The 18,642-nt window shown below is 42.1% G+C and overlaps 2 protein-coding genes across 4 annotated transcripts in view; both read left to right on the top strand.

Moving 5' to 3' along the window:
* bcor (BCL6 corepressor) overlaps nt 1-8,377 on the top strand; it is a 33,921-nt gene extending 25,544 nt beyond the window's left edge. For all 3 annotated transcript variants that reach the window (XM_067603991.1, XM_067603989.1, XM_067603990.1), the window contains 5 exons: nt 3,033-3,199; nt 3,996-4,141; nt 6,631-6,708; nt 6,907-7,060; nt 7,179-8,377. In XM_067603991.1, the coding sequence (XP_067460092.1) occupies nt 3,033-3,199; nt 3,996-4,141; nt 6,631-6,708; nt 6,907-7,060; nt 7,179-7,524 (891 nt within the window). In that variant the 3' untranslated portion in view covers nt 7,525-8,377. The remainder of the gene's footprint in view (nt 1-3,032; nt 3,200-3,995; nt 4,142-6,630; nt 6,709-6,906; nt 7,061-7,178) is intronic.
* Nucleotides 8,378-12,060: 3,683 nt separating this feature from the next.
* atp6ap2 (ATPase H+ transporting accessory protein 2) lies at nt 12,061-17,691 on the top strand. The gene is made up of 9 exons (XM_067603988.1): nt 12,061-12,199; nt 13,874-14,004; nt 14,132-14,260; nt 14,452-14,547; nt 14,651-14,788; nt 15,008-15,061; nt 15,162-15,311; nt 15,409-15,528; nt 16,786-17,691. Exons 1-9 carry the CDS (start codon nt 12,124-12,126, stop codon nt 16,978-16,980), a joined length of 1,089 nt encoding a protein of 362 aa, XP_067460089.1. The 5' UTR covers nt 12,061-12,123; the 3' UTR covers nt 16,981-17,691.
* The last annotated feature ends 951 nt before the right edge of the window (nt 17,692-18,642 follow it).

The raw sequence follows: 18,642 nt of genomic DNA, 5'->3' as shown, positions 1-18,642 counted from the left end.
CTTTGAGGGAGAGGAGATCATGGATGTATTAAGACAACTGAATACAGTGTTCCAAGATGGCGCCCCGTTCATTCTGAAAGTTGCTCACCGGGCACATTTGGTGAAAAAGTGTGTCAGGGTCAGGGTTGGTATACGCACTAAAGTCCTTCTCCAGCAAAGCCAGTTAAGAGAATGAATGTTAAAGACTTCCTCTTACAGACTGACTTCTGGCCACCTGCCTGTACACGTGGATGACATGACAACAATTTATTGCCAAGGCTATTTGAGACTTATCAAATTTTATTGGGCCTAATAACTTAAATACTAATACAAAGAGTCACCAAAGATTTTCGTCATGTGATCCTGCAATATAAACTGGCCACTATACCAAAATCATCTCACAGCTCAGCACCTTTCCTGGGAACTTGATGGAGGTACAGAGTCCAGAATAGAGGACACCCATCATTATTAGCCGTGTGGTATGATCTGCAGTCAGATGGGACAAAGTGGTCAATAAAAATACATTTCTTTGAATTAACCGTTTTTGAATAATTGTCCACTAACTGATAGTTTTGTTTATTATTTGGTTTGCATGTAGCTGATGAGGATTATAGCTGGTTACCAGCTGAGACTGAAGGTATTTATTATGAATGTATATTATCCATGGGCACTGTGATTATCCCTTTTAGCGTCTTTATTCATAAGTTTGCTAAAAGCACGTTTGTGCATCAGTGTCAGATTAATTAACTGCGTGAGATTATCCTCTGTTGCCCCAGCACAGCCATTCGAGAAGAGTCTGGCTCTTACACACACGGTTCACTTGTTTAGGCAAGCACTAACCGTACTGCTTGGACTGTTGGCTCGTCATTGCACAGGGAAAGCCACTCATGCATCACCTGTACATGTGATACGCATTTATATATATATATATATATATATATATATACACGCACACACACACATCTGTTGTATGCGCGGAGCGTACAAGGCAGCGCTGCAAGGGGTTAAATGTCTGAGTGATGCATTGATTGCAGGCGAGCGCAGGGAAGCATTCTAGAGAGGGAGATTAGAGGACGGAGGGAGAGAGCTAGAGAGAGGAGGGGGGGAGCAGTGTCTCATTTTACTGCGGAGGAGTGTCTATGTGTGTGTGTGTGTGTGTGTGTGTGTGTGTGTGTGTGTGTGTGTGTGTGAGTGTGTCTGGCGGGAAGCCGGGGCTCTCGTGCTAAGCTCCTCGCTCTCTCCCAGCGATATTAAACACGGCTCCGGAGGTTTAGCGCTACACCTCCTCCACAGCCACACACACACATACACACACACACACACACAGAAACTCGTCAGTGGCACAAAAATACACGTGTACGCACATGCATGCGTGCTTGCGTGCGCGCACACACACACACACACACACACACACACACACACACACACTTAGGCAAGCTGCATATCAACACTCTCTACCCGTCAGTCTCTCTAGCACTTGCTCTCATTCACTCACACACGCAGACAGACACACACACACACACACACACACACAGCTAGTGGAATCCCCCAGAGGGAGCTTCGGCACAGCGCTCCTGAATCTCTCTCCAGCAGGCAAACAGAGTGTTGGCAGCGAGCGAAAACCAGTTGGAGCGTCATCCACCCCCCCCCACCCCCCACCCCCCCAGCACCCCACCCACCCCTCCTCCCCTTTCTCTTTTTCTCTTGCACTTCTTGCTCACACTTGCTCACTTCTTTTCTCCCGATCTTGTTTTCCACTTCTCCCCCTTTCATCATTGTCTCTCCTTTCCTCCCTGGCTCAGATCGTCCTCTGTACCACTCCTATCACTACACCCCCCCCCCACTCACCCCCCCCTCCTTTCGCACTTCACACTACCACCCACTACACCCCACCCTTTCATCTCTTGTTATTGTCAGCTGCAGCCCAGAGGACAGCCCCAGCAGATTTCATCCACAGATTCATTTATCTGTCATCTGTTGGGGTGTTGCCTCTCGCTTCTTCCCTTCTTCCGCCCTCTCTAGCCCTCTGCTCATCCCTCTGTCAGTCTGTTTTCTCTCCATCGCCTGCCTTTCCTTCCTCCTTCCTCTCTCAGTCTGCCCTTTGCTAAAATGGAGAGAGGGTGAGAGGGAGATAAACACTTGGACTAGACGGAGGGCTAGAATTAGCATAGAAATGGAAGTTTGGAGTCATTCCCCAGGTTCAGATGAGCAGCTCTCGGCACAGGACTGTTAGAAGGACGGCGCATGAGTGTGTCTAAGTGTACAACTCTTGCACACGCATATAAATACAAATATATAAAAAAAAAATATAGAAAATTAGGTAATTTCTATTTGTTTGTTCATGGGCCTGCACATACTTCTGCCAAGTTGCATGTCCAAACAGACACAAACATACCCGCAGTGTTGAAACACACACTTGTCAGAGTCGGACATGTCCCGTATCAACACACTGCCGGGCTGCTCTCTATCTCTGTTTCCTTTTTGTCACTGTTCCAGTCCAATAAAAACCAGTCTGACTACTTAGTGCTGGATGCCCAACTGTCATAGCCCTAGACCAGAGAAAACGTTTCCAGCTCTTGAGCACCTCTATCAAATCTCTTTGTTCCGCTTCCATTATGCTGTGTTCAGAGCCCAACCATCGTAACTGGCTGCCACAGTGGCGTCCAGGCCCAACCATGACACACACACACACAAATACGTGCACAAGCACAATCTGGCAGGCTAAATACAGTTGAGTCACACTTGGTCTCCTCAATGTGTTTTGGCGCCAGCTCCAGTATTATGGAGCATTTGTGTGTGAGTGAGTGAGTGTGTGTGTGTGTGTGTGTGTGTTTGTCCGGCTCAGGAACACACTCAGTTCCTCCTTTCCCTAATTTTTCTCCCACAGGAACTGTAAAGGGAACAACTGTTTGCGTATGAGTCTGCTCTGTCTGACTTGGGTATTTGGTCTTGTATTGCTTGGGTTGTCACCACACGCACAGACACACACAGACACACACACACACATAATCTCACACACTAAACCTTCGTCCCTCTGCGTTGGCTCTCTTTAGGAGGTGGTGCTGTACTGTCTGGAGAACAGAGTATGTGAGGTGAATCACAGAGACTACGCTGGGTACTGCGCTCTTCACGAGGCATGCGCCCGCGGCTGGCTCAGCATAGTCCAACACCTGCTGGATTACGGGGCCGACATCAACTGCAGCGCACAGGACGGCACCAGGTAAATAAACACGCTCATTCTTATGCACGCACAACCACAGAAACCTTTGCTTGTATAAACACATCTCCTACGCACAGAGCAAACATGTGGCTTTTTTCTACAAGTCCTCATGGGGCGGGTCAGGGCTTAGTCATCAATTATGTGACCTAAGTTTGCTCATAGTAAAATTTCTGTGATTGATTTTTTTATATTTACTTGGCAACAGCAGCAGTTTGACAGATCAGCTGCAGTTTTATGTGGAAAAGGCTAGTGCTTTCATTGTTGTGTTATTAAAGCCTACGGTAGGGGGTCTGTTCAAGGGAACTGTGTGCAGGTCTTAAAAGCAGTTTAGCTTTTATTAAACTACTACCAGATTTATTTTTTTATTATGGTAAACAGGTAAGATCATTGCTAAGAAGGATAATAAGCTTATAAATCTATCAATTGCATTTTATTTTCTGCCCCACCAGGTCAGAGTTTAGGGGAAATCTTAATAGGTAAAATATTTAATGGTACAATAAATAATGCTTTTAAGTTTCAATGAATGGCAAGTGTTGCCCTTAAAAGTATCATCTGCAATGCATTGATTCTCATCAGTGAAATTCTTAAGTAAAATGCACATGGAGAAATACTGGGGACAAAGTGTTTTATGGGAAATCACTTATCAAAATATCACAGTTACTTGATGCTACAAGCAGCACCTTAAATCTCTGACTGCCTGAATAAAAAGACAAAATTTTACTTTAGTACAAGTATACATAAAATATTGCCAGTTCTGCTACTCTATCGTTAAAAATGAATATCTGTGTGTGTCTAGACCGATTCACGACGCCGTAGAGAACGACCACCTGGACGTGGTGCGAGTCTTGCTGTCCTATGGAGCCGACCCGACCCTTGCAACATATTCTGGTCGTGGCCTTCTCAAGATGACCCACAGTGACAGCATGGAGCGCTTCCTCATGGGTAAGATCCCAAATGGGTTTAATTATAGTCATAGACGCTGTTTAGAAGAGTTCACGCGGAGTGCCAGGGATTAACAAATACAGAGATTATGAGTTACAGCCCCAATCCTCACTCCCCCGCCCCCCCCCCCCCCCCCCCCCCCCCCCCCCCCCCCCCCCCCCGTGGAGACTAGAGTATAAATCTGTGCATTTTTGTGAGAGCTGACATAACTACTCAGGGCAGTTTCTTCTCAGCTCCAGTCATCAGGCTCACTCAGCCTCCAAACTGAATCTTATTAAGCAGAAACGGTAAAATCAAAGATGATTTCCTGGCTATAAAAAAAGTAAAGACTAGTGGAGAAGAGGATGTTTACATTAGTCAGGTGTCGCCTAGGAAATGATGTCCATCAGAAATAAAATTAATTTGTAATTATCCAAGAATTGGAATAATAAACTCCCCTGTACTCAAACGCAGCAGTTACACAGCATGCACATACAGCATTCATGGATTAATTATGGTTTTGTTGAGTTTAAAAATAGACAATCAACAGACGTATATAGAGAATCCCAAGTTTCAAATCTAAACACACCATAGATCACTTAAAACCTCCAAACATCTCTGTACCCTGACGATTACTGCTTTTATTGCCTCACATTTATAATACATTTTTGTTATGCATTCAGCTCTTTTGCAGTAAGTGCAGCAGACAAAAAAGTTTCCTCCCCAATGCAGACAAGCTATAATGCAAAAGCCAGGATGTTTGAGTATTGAATTTGGTTTTGACCATAAATTACAAAATCCCAAATGGTAGAAAAGTAGTAAATGAAAAGCCTAGGAGATAAAAGGGTTTTTTTATACAGCAGAGAGTGGATATTGAAGAGGGGCAAGGGTAGATTATTGAAACGATCAGTCAGCAACATCCATTTCCCAAATGTCCCAGTCTTGGCTCATTCACTGTTCGCTGTTCTTTCAATGCTATGACCTCTGTGCAACCTGTTGATATGAATCCCTCCTTGTAAATCCTCATCCTTCACCTCCCAACCGCCACCAGACATGTCAGTCTCTGTCATCCCATTTCCCCTCCGGCACCCTCCCCCCCCTCTCTCAACCACCTGTTAGACAGGGAGTTTCAGCCCGCCGGGGTGCGTGCTGTTGCCTCTGAGCTCCTCTATCTGGTTACTTAGCAACGCCAACTGTGTTTGCTCAGCGTACGTGAGGAAATGGGCTTCGCTCTGGCTGGAGACTCTGCTTTTGTATGCGTGTGTGTGAGCGCTCGAGTGTGTCTTTTCACAAGGCTGCCATGCTAGAGTCTGACGCGGTCTATGTTTGGGGCGTGTGTGTTGAGAGGGTTCGTCTAAATGTTTGCAGTGAAGCCGAGACAACACAAATGAGCCTGTGTTCTGTGTACAGTAGGAGGAAATGAAAGCATGCACTTGCATACACAGACACACACACACACACACGCGCGCACGCAAACACTTCCTCCAAAGCCGGCTGTTTAATATTACATGAACAGCTAACTAGTTAAAACCAATTACCTGAGACACATCAGGGGAAAAAAAGGAGACAGACGCACGAGGAGAGCTCATAGGAACGAGGCGACAATGAACAGGTGTAAGTTCACGGTCGTCAGAAGGGTGAACAGGTTTAGTACGAACGGGAGATTTATATGTAGACAGCTGGAAAGATGGTGCTGAATTCTGAAAAGAGCGTGGATGGATAGATCGATGCCTGCTAGATTGACAGAGCGGGGGGGGGGGGAGAGGGAGATGGAGCACCGGAGAAAATGAGTGAGAGCGAGCGATTGCTGCCCTCCCTCCACCTGGTCCCACTCATCTGGAGGCCGTTAATCCCTCCAAACACACGCCAGACGCCCCACGCCTCAGCACTGGCACAAAGCCCGGCTCTCACTCTGTGAATGTGTGTTTGTGTGAGTGTGTGTGTGTGTGTGTGTGTGTGTGTGCGCGTGTGCATGCTGAATACACACTTTGCTCTCGCTGTGTGTGCTTATCCAGCTCCCTCTGCTTGTTTGTTTCCAGCTCGCCCTGTGTGCGCGCGTGTGTGTGTGTGTGTGTGTGTGTGTGTGTGTGTGTGTGTGTGTGTGTGTGTGTGTGTGTGCGAGCGAGTGAGCATGCACACGCAGCAACTGTGTGTGGTTCTTGTTTGATTCCTGGCAGCCGTCTGTAGCCCTGGTCTGAACAGAGCCAGCTCTAACCCAGCGGAGACAGTCGCTCTCCTCCCCCGTGGTACAGCCGCTGGCCCCTGACCATCAGCCCTCCACCCCTCCTCTCCTCCCTCCCTCCCTCCTCCCTCCTCCCCCAAAACATTTGCTCTGTTTGTTTCTCTTTTCTCTCTTGACACTGCCCCTCCTCCTCCTCCTCTTCTATTTTACTGTGCTCTTTATCCATTTTTCTGCTGTAGTCTCCAAGGGCAATTGTATTTGCCTCGTTGCCTGTCCCTTGGGCTCAGGCTCTTGAATAACATGCTTCGCTCCTCTCCTCTCTCCATAGATTATTTTGCTGACCTTCAGGGCCGCTCAGATGACGACCCAGGCCTTTATTGGGAATTCTATGGCAGCGCCGTATGTGGTGAGTACTGATCAGCGCTGCGTGTGTGGGTTTTAGTGCTTGCAAAGTCTTTATTTTCTTCTGTGCCATCAAGCTCAAAGTGAGATGTCCATACATGTCAGAATTTTATTGGTTACATCCCTGCATGTTTTATGATAATGTGGATGCTCATTAAAAATGATCCATTTGTAATTTTTTTTTTTATTGTGCATGTTTCAGAGTCTGGCGAAGAAGGTGGTGTCTATGACATCCTGGCTGATCCGCCAGGCCCAGAAGACGACGACGACGATGACAAAAGAGAAGTGTTTGAGTTTGAGTTCTCTGACCGACCTCTGCTGCCTTGCTACAACATCCAGGTGTCCCTCTCCCAAGGGTGAGCTTTCACCACAAGAGCGCACACGCCTTTTATGTATACGTGTCTGCCTGTCTCTTGGCTCTCATTCCTAAACACTGGTTGATTTTTTTTTTTTTTTTTTTTTTTTTTCTTTTAGGCCAAGGAACTGGCTGCTGCTGTCTGATGTGCTTCGCCGGCTGCGGATGTCAGCTCGCGGCTTCCGACAGGCCTTCCCTCATATGGAGGTGGTGACAGTGGCTGAGGCAGAGTTTTACCGGCAAGCGTCTTTGTCGCAGCTCTTCTCCTGCCCAGAGGAGCTGGAGAGTTTCCAACCAGACAGCAAGGAGCTGCTGGATCTGGTCGAAGACAGTGCCGAGCTGGCCGCCCTGCTGGGCTCCACGCTAGAGTGTCTGGACGACCGCTGGGAGCACTCAAGGGACAAACTGAAGGACAAAATCAAGGCTGTTGGGCTCATCCTGACCCCTGGACCCACTAAACACTGACCTTGATCCTTACCGACTGCAGTTTGCTTCAGAACCGACCCAGGGTTATGATGATATGCCTTAGCCTGACCCGTAGTTCCCGTGCTTCGGCCTTGCTCTGGACCAGCACTGGTGCACTGTACAGATGAACTGACCTGCTGGCTGACCAGGCTGCTGAAACATTTCCCTGTGTTAACTGAGGATCAAGTTTGAGACTCAATAGACTTAATAATGGTCTTATTTTTATAAATTAATATATGTATAAATAAATATATATATAAATATATAAATATATATATATTAAAAAAAATATCAAGAGATTTTTTTCTTTCAGATGTTGCTCACGACTCCTCTCTGAAAGATTTTGTATGACAACAGAGTATAGTTGTGTTGTCAGCAACTGGATGGAGTGTGTGAGCGCGCAGCACATTGTGCATGTGTGTAGCTGTACAGGATAGTACTGAGACTGTGCTATTGAATGTGGTATTTGTGTTTATAGGAAGCACATGATGTCCTGTTTTTTTTTTTTTTTTTTCTCTCTCCTCCGACTTCAGCACTAGCTTAAGCCCGAGGGGCTTTTTTTTTTTTTTTTGTTGTATCTTTCTTTTTTTTTCTTTGTTCAAATTGTGCTTCCTGTTTAGTCTGTAATTTAACATGCAAAACTACAAAATTGTTTGTATAATAAAGTTTTAAGATAATGTTGATATTCACCCTTTGGCAAAGAGCTTGTATATAACAGTGAGGCTACTGCAGTAAAGTAATTTTTGGTGTGTTCATTTTTGTTTTAACTTTGTAATTAAAATATCTCATAATTTGTATTTATATTTTACAAAAGAAGTTGCTTTAAAATAAATATACAAACTGCAAGATGAAACACGTGTTCTGCTCCTTATTGTGTCAGTGTTGAATTCATTTGCACTTTGAGAGTGAAAGTTTTGTCGGCTGCCTGTCAAATTTAATCTTCTTGCCAAATTATATGCAACTACTGCATGTCACTGAGTTGTGAATACCAACACAATCCCATATTGCCATCTCTTGGAATATTTCTGTATTGTAGGTGTCATGAAATTTATATCTGTAGCCATGACGGAACAACTCGCCAACTCCCAGTTGCTGCCTTGGTCTGCTGAGAAGCTTGTGGCTTGCAGCGCCCTCCAGTGTTCACAACTATAAATTGAATGTGAATTTATTGGGGCTTCAGTGTTAAATACCCACGTTTGTGAAGGAGTTGATGTTTGAAACTATACCTTTTGAATTGTATTGGCATGATCACCAAAATTTAAAAAGCCACAATGATTATATAATTACTGAATATTTCAATCTATCTGCATCAAGGCAGGATAACAAGTGGGCCCCATGTTCACTGTGTCAGTTTGTCACAATATCTAAAGGATAAATGTCATAGTTATTATTAGGTTCCTATCTACTCCTGTGGCCCTGTGTCAAAACATAGTTTTAAAGGATAAGCGTGGAGATTTTCTATGTTTTCTTTGGTAACAAATCTCATGAAAAGACCAAAACCAACAATGACTTGATCCAATTAATAAATGTCTGTTTAGCCAAAGCTTAATATAGCTCCTTCCTTCTGTTGCCAGTTATCTCAGTTGTTGTCCAAAATCTATTAAAAACACATAAATGAGCCACATTGTTGCACTGGGTGACATGTTCCTTTATTACAACTAGCATGAGTGCTGTAGTTTATTTGAGTTGATCACACATACACTGTCCTGCTGCCATAAATACTCTCTAGTGCACAAAATCCACAGCTTGAAATAGTCCTGAATAAATACATAATTTATCCCTGTCTGATGAAAATGACACTAGGCTCTTTTAAAAGAATGAAAATACATATTTGTGACTTGTTTTTATGCTGTCATAGGAAGAAATTGGCTTATGACTCATGCAGCTATTGTGGACAATAACAAAACATTTAGAATATCACCAGCCTTGTCCTTGAAGAGGTTTATTTTTCATTTGATATTGGACTTTCATGGTGTATATTTTTGAAGAAATTCTGTTTCCTTAAATCACAACAACCTATTTTGAAACAGGGAAAACCTGGAATCTCTGCCTGATATCAAAGGGCTCCAAGTGCCCCCAACTTTAGAGGGTGACTGGGTAGTAAACAATGCACAGCGAGTGGGAGGAGTGATGGTTCAAGGGGACTCACTGGACTGCCTCATGGCCCCCTAGTGGGTTAATCCAGCCATAGTCTGCATCACATCCTGAATTTTCTTTGAGGGTATAGATCAACCTTGACCTTTTTACACATGAATGTGTCCAATCAGGCACTGATGATCTGGACCTGAGTGGCCATAAAGGACTGCCGTAGAGAAAAACACACCAGTCTGGAAGGGTCTGAAGAATGCACTAAATGAGCAGCAGTGTGTCAGCATTACGATCTGGCCAAGCTTCAACAAAAATGATGACTGAATGAAAGTACATAGACTCCAAACTAAATTCCCAACTGCCCGGCCTCTGCAGAGCGGGTGCCAGGCCAAAATTCAAGTGGGGTTTTGTTGATCCACACAGTGACAATGGAGCTTTACAGAGGGACATGTGCAATCCAGCCCTTTAGGCCATAAATGAATCTCTGGAGAAATGCTCTGAAGAAAGAGGGAAAGCTGATTAAAATCATCTGGCTCCAGGACGCTCTCAAGACTTTCTTTTTATGTCGAAAAGATTTCTAAAAATGGGCAACATGAATGCTCGTTTTTATTCAGTAGCAAAGAGTTTTGCAGAGTGAAGTCAGAGATTTAGCTTCTCTCTTTGTGCTGAGAGGTAAAGGTTGAAAGGTATCCAGGTAAAGGTCATGGAGTGACAAGATGCTGTCAGACAGCTAACTGAGATGCTGAAAAAGGAATTCAGCCTTTCAAACCTCAATCTCTCAGCCCTAATGCTGAAATCAGTGTCATATTCTGAGAGGGAAGGTGCAGGAGGGTCACAATCGAGAGCTTCTTTCATCCCTCTTTCCTGAACAGCACAATGTAATTTTAGAGAGAAAGGCTTGGCCATAAGCCTCTAATTACCAGCTATCGCGGGTTGTAAATGGACCTCTATCCAGGTGAAAAATGGCTGTAAGTTGCTGCAAGGCGCACATATACATATAACATTATACTGTATGGTCATCACTACTGTGAAATATGTTTTTTACTCCTCATAATTGTTAATAAAATGTACCCAAATATTTTCTTTGTGTGTCTGTTCCCTTTTGGTAGTTATTGTGTGGCTCATGGAGTTTTTCAGCATTTTAACATGTTATAGAGATATGTTGGGTAAATTAACTGATGTATGACATTTAAATATTCCTAAAAATATTGTGGAAATACTGTATTTTTAAGAATATCAAGTTCTAGTCTAGTTGCTTCTCCATCCACATAAAGGCTCTGAAGGAATTTATACCAGACAGTTTAGGCCACACTCCTCAACCAAGGAAGTACTCAGGATGATGTTTTATTTAATTATTTCTATCAGAGCATCAGAGCATTTGAACTAGAGATAGATTTGAGCGCTTAAAATACTGCAGCTAAGGTCTTAGGTGGTTGTCCTAAAGTTCTCTTCTGTTGTGTTGAAGTTGCCTTAATGAAAATTCACAGGTCTTCTCTCTCACATACACTTTTGGTTTACATGTTATTGCTTTGTGATAAAATAAAGTATCCTTTACATTTAAAAGATTGTTTGTGGCATACTGTATGATTGGCATGGTATATCAAAAAAATATATATTTTCAGAAAATAAAAAAACAAAACAGATTCCATTGGGCCAGTGGAGAAACTCAAACTGACATAATAATAAAATTAAACAGGTTTATTCTGGATGTCCCATGAACACTCTCATAACCCCTGGGAATTTGTGTGGTAAATACACTAAAACAGCAGTTGTGCATGATAACTGAGGAATTTACATCTTGTGAATTGCTAAAAAAAAAAAAAAAAAATCACTCAACATGCCTATGGGCTACCACTAGAGACAAAGGCAATCAAATAAAACTATATCTGGATTAAACTGTGGCCACTACAAGCCATGAACACTGTAGTGCCATATGTTTACAATGCCATTTGCAAAGCTCTACTACAAATACTTTCAGATATATACCACCACAGTTTATACTACCTCATATATAATGCAAGTTTGTACATCAGTTGACATTTTTCTTAGCTTTTTATTAAACTTTTTTTTTTTTTTTTTACTGTATTATACTACCATATATTTTTATTATACTGTGCCTTACTATGTGTATATACTGTGTCTGTTTTACGCGATATATAAGCCCCTTAAGCCGCAGCCCTCCTTTCGTTGTATGTATGCCTGTACAATGTTTATTGTATGTGAATTGAACTGAACATGCATAAAACACGACAAAACATAACATCAATTAGGCTATATTAGCCAGTTTGATTGACATCTCTACAATATATCACCATAGAACTCTCAAGAAGATTAAAGTAGACTATCTGTAAAACATCTTCTTTATTGATTATGTAGAAAAGTGCTCGTGTTTCTATCTATTTTTGATCAAACGCTGTACTCCTCTAACTGGCGTCTTCAGCTGTCCCGTCGTTCTTTGCGCAGAGCGTCGTGACGTCAGGTCAGCTGATCGCTGCTGTAGAAAGGAGAAAGATGTGGCTCACAAACTGGCGAAGGATGGCGGCTGTGATCTCCGCGGCGTTTGTCCTCTGTTTCCTTGCCACCACTGGTAAGAAATGTGCAACGATAGATAATGATTCGCTTTAAAGAAAAAAGCCTTTCCCCCTTTATGAATCTAATATGCCAGGCTCATGTATCGTATTTGCGGATGACAGATGGCTAACCTAGCTAGGGATATCGTTAGCATCGCCGTGTAGTTTAACGTTTACTGATTTACTCTTATGTTCGGTGTGATATTGTCATATATGTTCAAGATGATGGGAGATTTGTAATGCAATCTTGCTATAGTGGCAGTACAGGATCACTGGTTTGGTTTGGTTTGGTTTAATAGCAACAAGCGGGTTAGCAGCTGAGGATCCTTTCGGTAGTCATTTTGCTAACACTTAGCAAAATGTCAATGCCAGCAACGAAGATGAGGCTGTGGTTTTTTTTTCTCTTCGGGTAAAGGTTAATAAATTCGTCGAGGTCACAAAAAGCTGAAGGAAGAAGGTCATTTATTTTATTCCTAGTAGCTGGTTCCTAATTCACCGCAGAGTGGTGTGTCATGTGACAGACTGTTCCTCTTTAACATTCATCACCAGCGTCCTGTCACGAGTGTATGCCTCCATCCACAGCGTTGTAATGTTAAAGGGTTATTTTTACTGGGACCCATGAAGTCCAGTCAGGCTGTTGACAAAGCACCATATCATGTCTCTTAACATATCAGTGTTAATGCATTATAACGCTACACTGACAGAAGTGGAATTTCATTTCCCTCCACTACAACAAATCGGGAGCTGAGGAAGAAAAGTGTTGGAGTTCTTCTTCTTCTTCTTCCTCAACTTCTTCTTATTAGATGGTAACACTCAGTGGATGAAGCTGAATTGTGCTCAGTTCAAATATCTGCAATCATATGATTTCAATATATGGGTGTGTAAAGCCAGTTACTACTTGTTACAGTCACCTGTATGTGTAGTGTTAGTGTTTAACTTTTACTCCCTCCTCCAATCCAATATATGTTTTGCTTCTTGTTCTTACAGTTGAATGTTTGAGCTTCACTGTGCAGAATGATGTAGCCTATGTGCAGAGTTTGAGACTAGAAGGATGTTCACATTCATCTACTGAAAGTGGAGAATTTCTCTCAGCTCATTGAAAATCTGATTTCAAGGGTTGGGCCTACAAGCATGATTTATGATGTCAAAAATAGTTTGGAGTCAATCCTGGTCCAATATTCAACTTACACAAGTGTGATGTGGAAACTTGAAGTCTGGAGAGGATCTTTAAAAACCCATATGTGATAGCCAAAGTTCTGCAAACATAATACATCTTGACAAAGAAACACTGTTCCCGAAATCACTTCCTCATTCATTCACTCATTTATTCCCACAATAGTTTACTCTATAGTGAGCAGTAAAAGATTATTTTGGACACTTATGGGTCATTATCATTTTGCATCATCACTGACAGGTGTAGTGCCTGGTAACTGTGATTGTCACATCTATCAAAGGTGCATGTGGGATTTTTAGCAAAAGTAAAAACTTTTTAAGGCACTATATAATGCATATATTAAACACTAAGAAATTGGATGATAAAAACAGTCATGCAAAATAAATATATAGTGCAGTGGGCAGCATTTAGTCTGCTAGGTTGAGATTTGCCATGCAGTCACAAAGTATTTGTACCGTGACTTAATCCTTTTCCATGTGTTTGTTTTGTTTGACCGTCAATTCCATTTTCCTTGCAGGTGTCCATGGAGACAGCTTAACGGTGCTGCAGACTCCAGAGTTTGTGTCCTTCCAGAAAGGAGAGTGGCCTGTCTCTGGAGAAAAGATCCCTGACCTGGTGGCTTTAACCATGGGTTTCTCTGTTCAAGAGGTTATTTGTTATTTATAAGAATGTTCCACAATTTTAATTATAGATGCTATTATGTGTCTTTTTCAGAAGTAGCTTAAGCTTATGATTGTGCTAGCCTAGCCTTTACAATGTGTGTTTATTTGTGCAGGATCTGTCCTGGCCAGGCCTCAAGGCTGGTCCTTTGTTCCAGCGTCCCCGGGCAAATGTACTGGTGGTGGTCAGGGGAGTTGATAGCCTGGCCCTGCCTCAGACTGTGGCTTCCTACCCCTTGGAGAATGTGAGTTAGAAGGACTGTGTTGTACTGCTTTGGCTTATGTTGAAACAACAGACAGAAGCATATCTTTGGGAAGGGTTTTTGTACCACTGTTGGACATCAAATTTACGTCTTGGTGTAAATATTACTGAAAATTTGGCTGTAATTTGAATGAGTCGGCATAGTTTGTCAATGAGTCATCTTTTTCCTTCCAGCCGGTACCCTTCACCTTGGATAGTGTTGCAGAGACGGTGCATTCTCTGTTCGCTGAGGACACGCCTGTTGTGCTGCAGCTGGCCCCTAGTGAAGAGGTAATGAAAATGTACTGAGACTGAACAAGACATATTTACCTTTTTCTGACATGTCTCTCAGGGTGCTCATGTGTTCTTTTTACCTGTCTGTTGTTTTTCTCAGAGGCTGTATATGCTGGGAAAAGCCAACGCTGTGTTTGAGGACCTACCAGTTACTTTGCAGCAGATCCGTGCCCGTCTGTCCCAGGATGGCTCTGTGCTGGCTTCCCTGCCCCTCAACTCCCTCAGCAGAAATGCAGAGGTAACTTTCTAACAATATTTTATTACTATATACTTTTTTTTTTTACTGATAACAACATCAAACCCAGTATCTCTGGGGTTTCTTGCACTAAAGTGAACAGATTGAGCCGTCACAGACTGAAACGTTGTTTTTGACAATTTGTATCCTTGAATTTTACCATGTGGAAGACTGTTACGGGGAGTCTTTCCTGTCTTACCTCTTTACTGTTCTGCTTTCTAGGCTGATTTACTCTTCTTGTCTGAGGTCCAAGTACTGCACGATATCACAGCTCTGGTAAGTCGTCCAGTTTTGCAGAAGGGTTTTTTTTTCCTCCTGAAAATGTGAGTTTTCCTTGCAGTATGACACAGATGTCTGTTTTATGTCATCCCTGTAGCTGCAGAGACACAGGCATTTGGCCAAGGACCACTCCCCTGACCTGTACTCCCTAGAGCTGTCTGGCCTGGAAGAGCTGAGCCGTGTCTACGGCCAAGACTCTCCCCAGTACCGTGACGCCACTGCTATTCTTGCCTCAGTCCTGCAGAAGGTAAGAAGATCTGAGAGAGTCATGGGTCTTGTCAAGACAACCTCTTCAATCATTGATTTAACCTTTATAACCGTGTTTGTATTTTTTTTCATTGTAGTTTGGAGAGGACGTGTATGGTCTCTATGGCAACAGTGCCGTAGTGGAGGTTGTGACAGTGAAGACCTTTGAGGCTCCTTTGACCAGGAAATCCCGTTCGATCCTGGAATCCAAACAGATTGTAAGTCTGAAGCAGACCTACTTGTAAAATATTTACCAAACTGAAGTTAAATGTTAGCTCAAGTGTGCCCAAAGAATAATTATACACTTATTCAGTGGGAGTAATAATTCATTATACTAATGGGTGTTTCTAATATTTTGTCTACGCCATTTCTGTCAAGGAGGCCAGACTAAATATTATAAACAAATCTCAGTATAACGCAATTAAGTTCAATACCACAAACTCTGATGGTCCCTGAAAGTTCTCAGTAGGTCGCAAATAGGTAAATCTTTGGTCTTTAGGCAGATGAGGTTCTCAGATGGAGTTGTTGTAATAATATAAAAGTTATAATTGCCGACAAATACTGTACATTAATAAACACTTAAAATTGGCCTTATGTGTGCTTACAACTACAGTATAGTGCATAATTAACCATTTATTTAATGTTTATATAGTGCTTATAAATGCTAAATGGGGGGACTTTAGGTACTGTTACCACTGATAGTTCTGGTCAGTTGCCAGGGAAACGGCAGCATATGAAAGGGTGAGCTTAAACAGAAATTACTTGGATGTAACTCTAGTTCCATATGTTAGATCACAAAGCAGCTGAAGGAATGAAAACACAATTACTGCAGGGAAAATAATTAAAGCACGATACAGCCTGATCACATACAATACATGCCTGTAGCAGAGCTTAAAGTTTGACTGACTTCAGGCATAGAGCAGCTTTAAATTCATATAATACTTAATTCAATACATTGTACACATTTCCTCATGGACAACTTTTGAGGCTCACAAATCTTTTCTTGCTTTAATCCCTGCCTGTAGTGTTGCAGTGGTGCTATTAAGGGGTGAAATCTGATGCTGAGCTATAAAACAAAACCTACTTCTCTATAGCAGGACTGCCATTAACCCCTCTGCGTCAAGCATAAACCCACTTCTAGTCAATCATGGTTTTTATGACTTGGGTCTGGAACCGAGGAACGCTTTGATCATCCACTCTAATAAAACGGAGAAAGGGAAGGGGGTGGGCGTCCTGCAGAGACAGTCCTGATTGTCCAGTTAATGCGTCTTATCAGATGTTGCCCCCTGCTTCTCTCACACTCATATCCTGTGTGTAAGGGTGTGTGGTGAGAGGTCAAAAGGTCAGAGGTCTTGTGCGCTAACACACCTTTTAAAAAGCTATTTAAATGTGATGAAATTAAACAAAATCATTGATTATTGTTAAAGTGTACATGCATTAACTCTCTGATTTTAAATCTTGTACTTTCATTGCAGAGTAACCCAGACAGTCCTTACAACCTGGCTTACAAGTACAACTTCAACTATGCTGTGGTCTTCAATATTGTACTGTGGCTGATGATCGCTCTTGCTCTTGCTGTTATCGCCATCGCTTACAACCTGTGGAACATGGACCCAGGATACGACAGCATCATCTACAGGATGACCAATCAGAAGATCAGGATGGACTAAATCCTGACCAGCAACACTCCATCTGTCCCTGTAGATCCCTCTAAGTGAATGTTTGTGTTTTTGTGTGAGGTCTTGTTTAGTGAAAAACCTTGAACAGCTTTCTGGGGTAGGGGGGTGGATGTAGTATTGAATAACATTTTTTTGTTTACAACACTGGCATGATGATTGACAAAAAATATCATCATTACAGCTGTGGCTCTTCATTTAGTCTACATAAGGAGGTTAAATGTCATCCTCTACTAGTGTATAGACCGAACAAAATTCAGAGTTCCTCCCTTCAACCCCACGGCTCATCATTCCTTATGACTTTAACTCTTCACTAACTATGTTTCATTTTTTCCCCCTGATGATTGCAACTGTATTTTTTTGTAAAGAAATATTGTAATGTTTTGAAAGAATGAGATTTGTCTGGTTTTTGTGTGAAGTTGTGCTTGTCTTGCTGCGTGAAACTGTTTTAAGTTAATTTTATGTGTATATATTGAAAATACAAATGCAACTATATGAGAAACTGCTGTACTGTTATGTGAAAAGATTTGTGCAGTGTTTATTCCAGGTAGGATTCAACCTGCTTCAATTTCAAATGGTAAATGCATATTGGATAGCAGAAATACTTGATTATAGTGTTGGTTGTTAGGATTGGATAAGAATAAATGAAGATCTGTAAATCGCAATATAATGCCTGATAATAAATTATTACATGGATCACCCAGATTGTTGTCTATTATAAAAGCAGTCTTCTTTCTTGTCTTGTCTGAAAGTGGACAAGAGGGGAAATGACAAAAAAGCAGCAGTTGATTTACGAGTAAAGCTGTATTTTAAGGCTCCCGTAGTTTCTTATAATTTCCTAGAAAAGAACTGGCCCCTGTTTCCCAAAAGCATTATGATCTCAGTCCCATTGTAACTATGGACTAAGATAATCTTAGCCTCAAAATGCTTATGGAAAACAGGGTCCTGGTATGTAGCTAAATTCTTACAAAGGTTCTTGGAAAGGACTTTTTTTTTTCACTTATTATAGAGAAAATGTATAGCAGAGTGTTTTACCTACTGTAGCTGAATATGTAAAGTTTCATGTGAAATTTATTTGTAGGCAAGCATACATTTATGAGGAATAAATTTGCCAAATATAAATAAAAAAGGGGGCAGTTGAAGACTGAGAAAGCCAAACATTCTGTGAAACCACAACAAGCTCTTTAGGACAATGTCAAATCCTGCTGGGATAATGTGGGTCATCAGGTTTTGCACAAACTTGTGGAGTCCATCCCAGCTCGAGTGCATGCTGTCATTCAAGCAAAAGGGACATAGCATGTACATTTTTCAAAGAAACAACTTTTCACTCAAATTGTTAAGCTGCTACTATCAGTTGTAATGAAAAAAAATAGTATTACATTCGAAACAAATGGAAAACAGAAGAATCTTGACTAATGGTCTCGAGAGGTCACCCACCTGCAACCGTTATGAGTTCAAAGTCTGATGATGTCAGTGGAGCAGTATGCTTGGGGATGTTCTCATGGATGGATTGATTCACTGGAATTAATTAGTCATAGTTGCATTTTTGCATTACACAATAATAAAACATTGGTTTGGATGATATCTTGCAGCGGTACATCCACAGTCAACATTTATTTAGTCTATAAAGAACTGTACAAACAGACCATTATTGGC

Source organism: Thunnus thynnus, chromosome 11, assembly GCF_963924715.1.
Source record: "Thunnus thynnus chromosome 11, fThuThy2.1, whole genome shotgun sequence".
In the NCBI taxonomy this organism is placed as follows: Eukaryota; Metazoa; Chordata; class Actinopteri; order Scombriformes; family Scombridae; genus Thunnus; species Thunnus thynnus.
The sequence above is the reverse complement of the archived record's forward strand: the minus strand, read 5'-3'. Positions and strand labels throughout refer to the sequence as shown.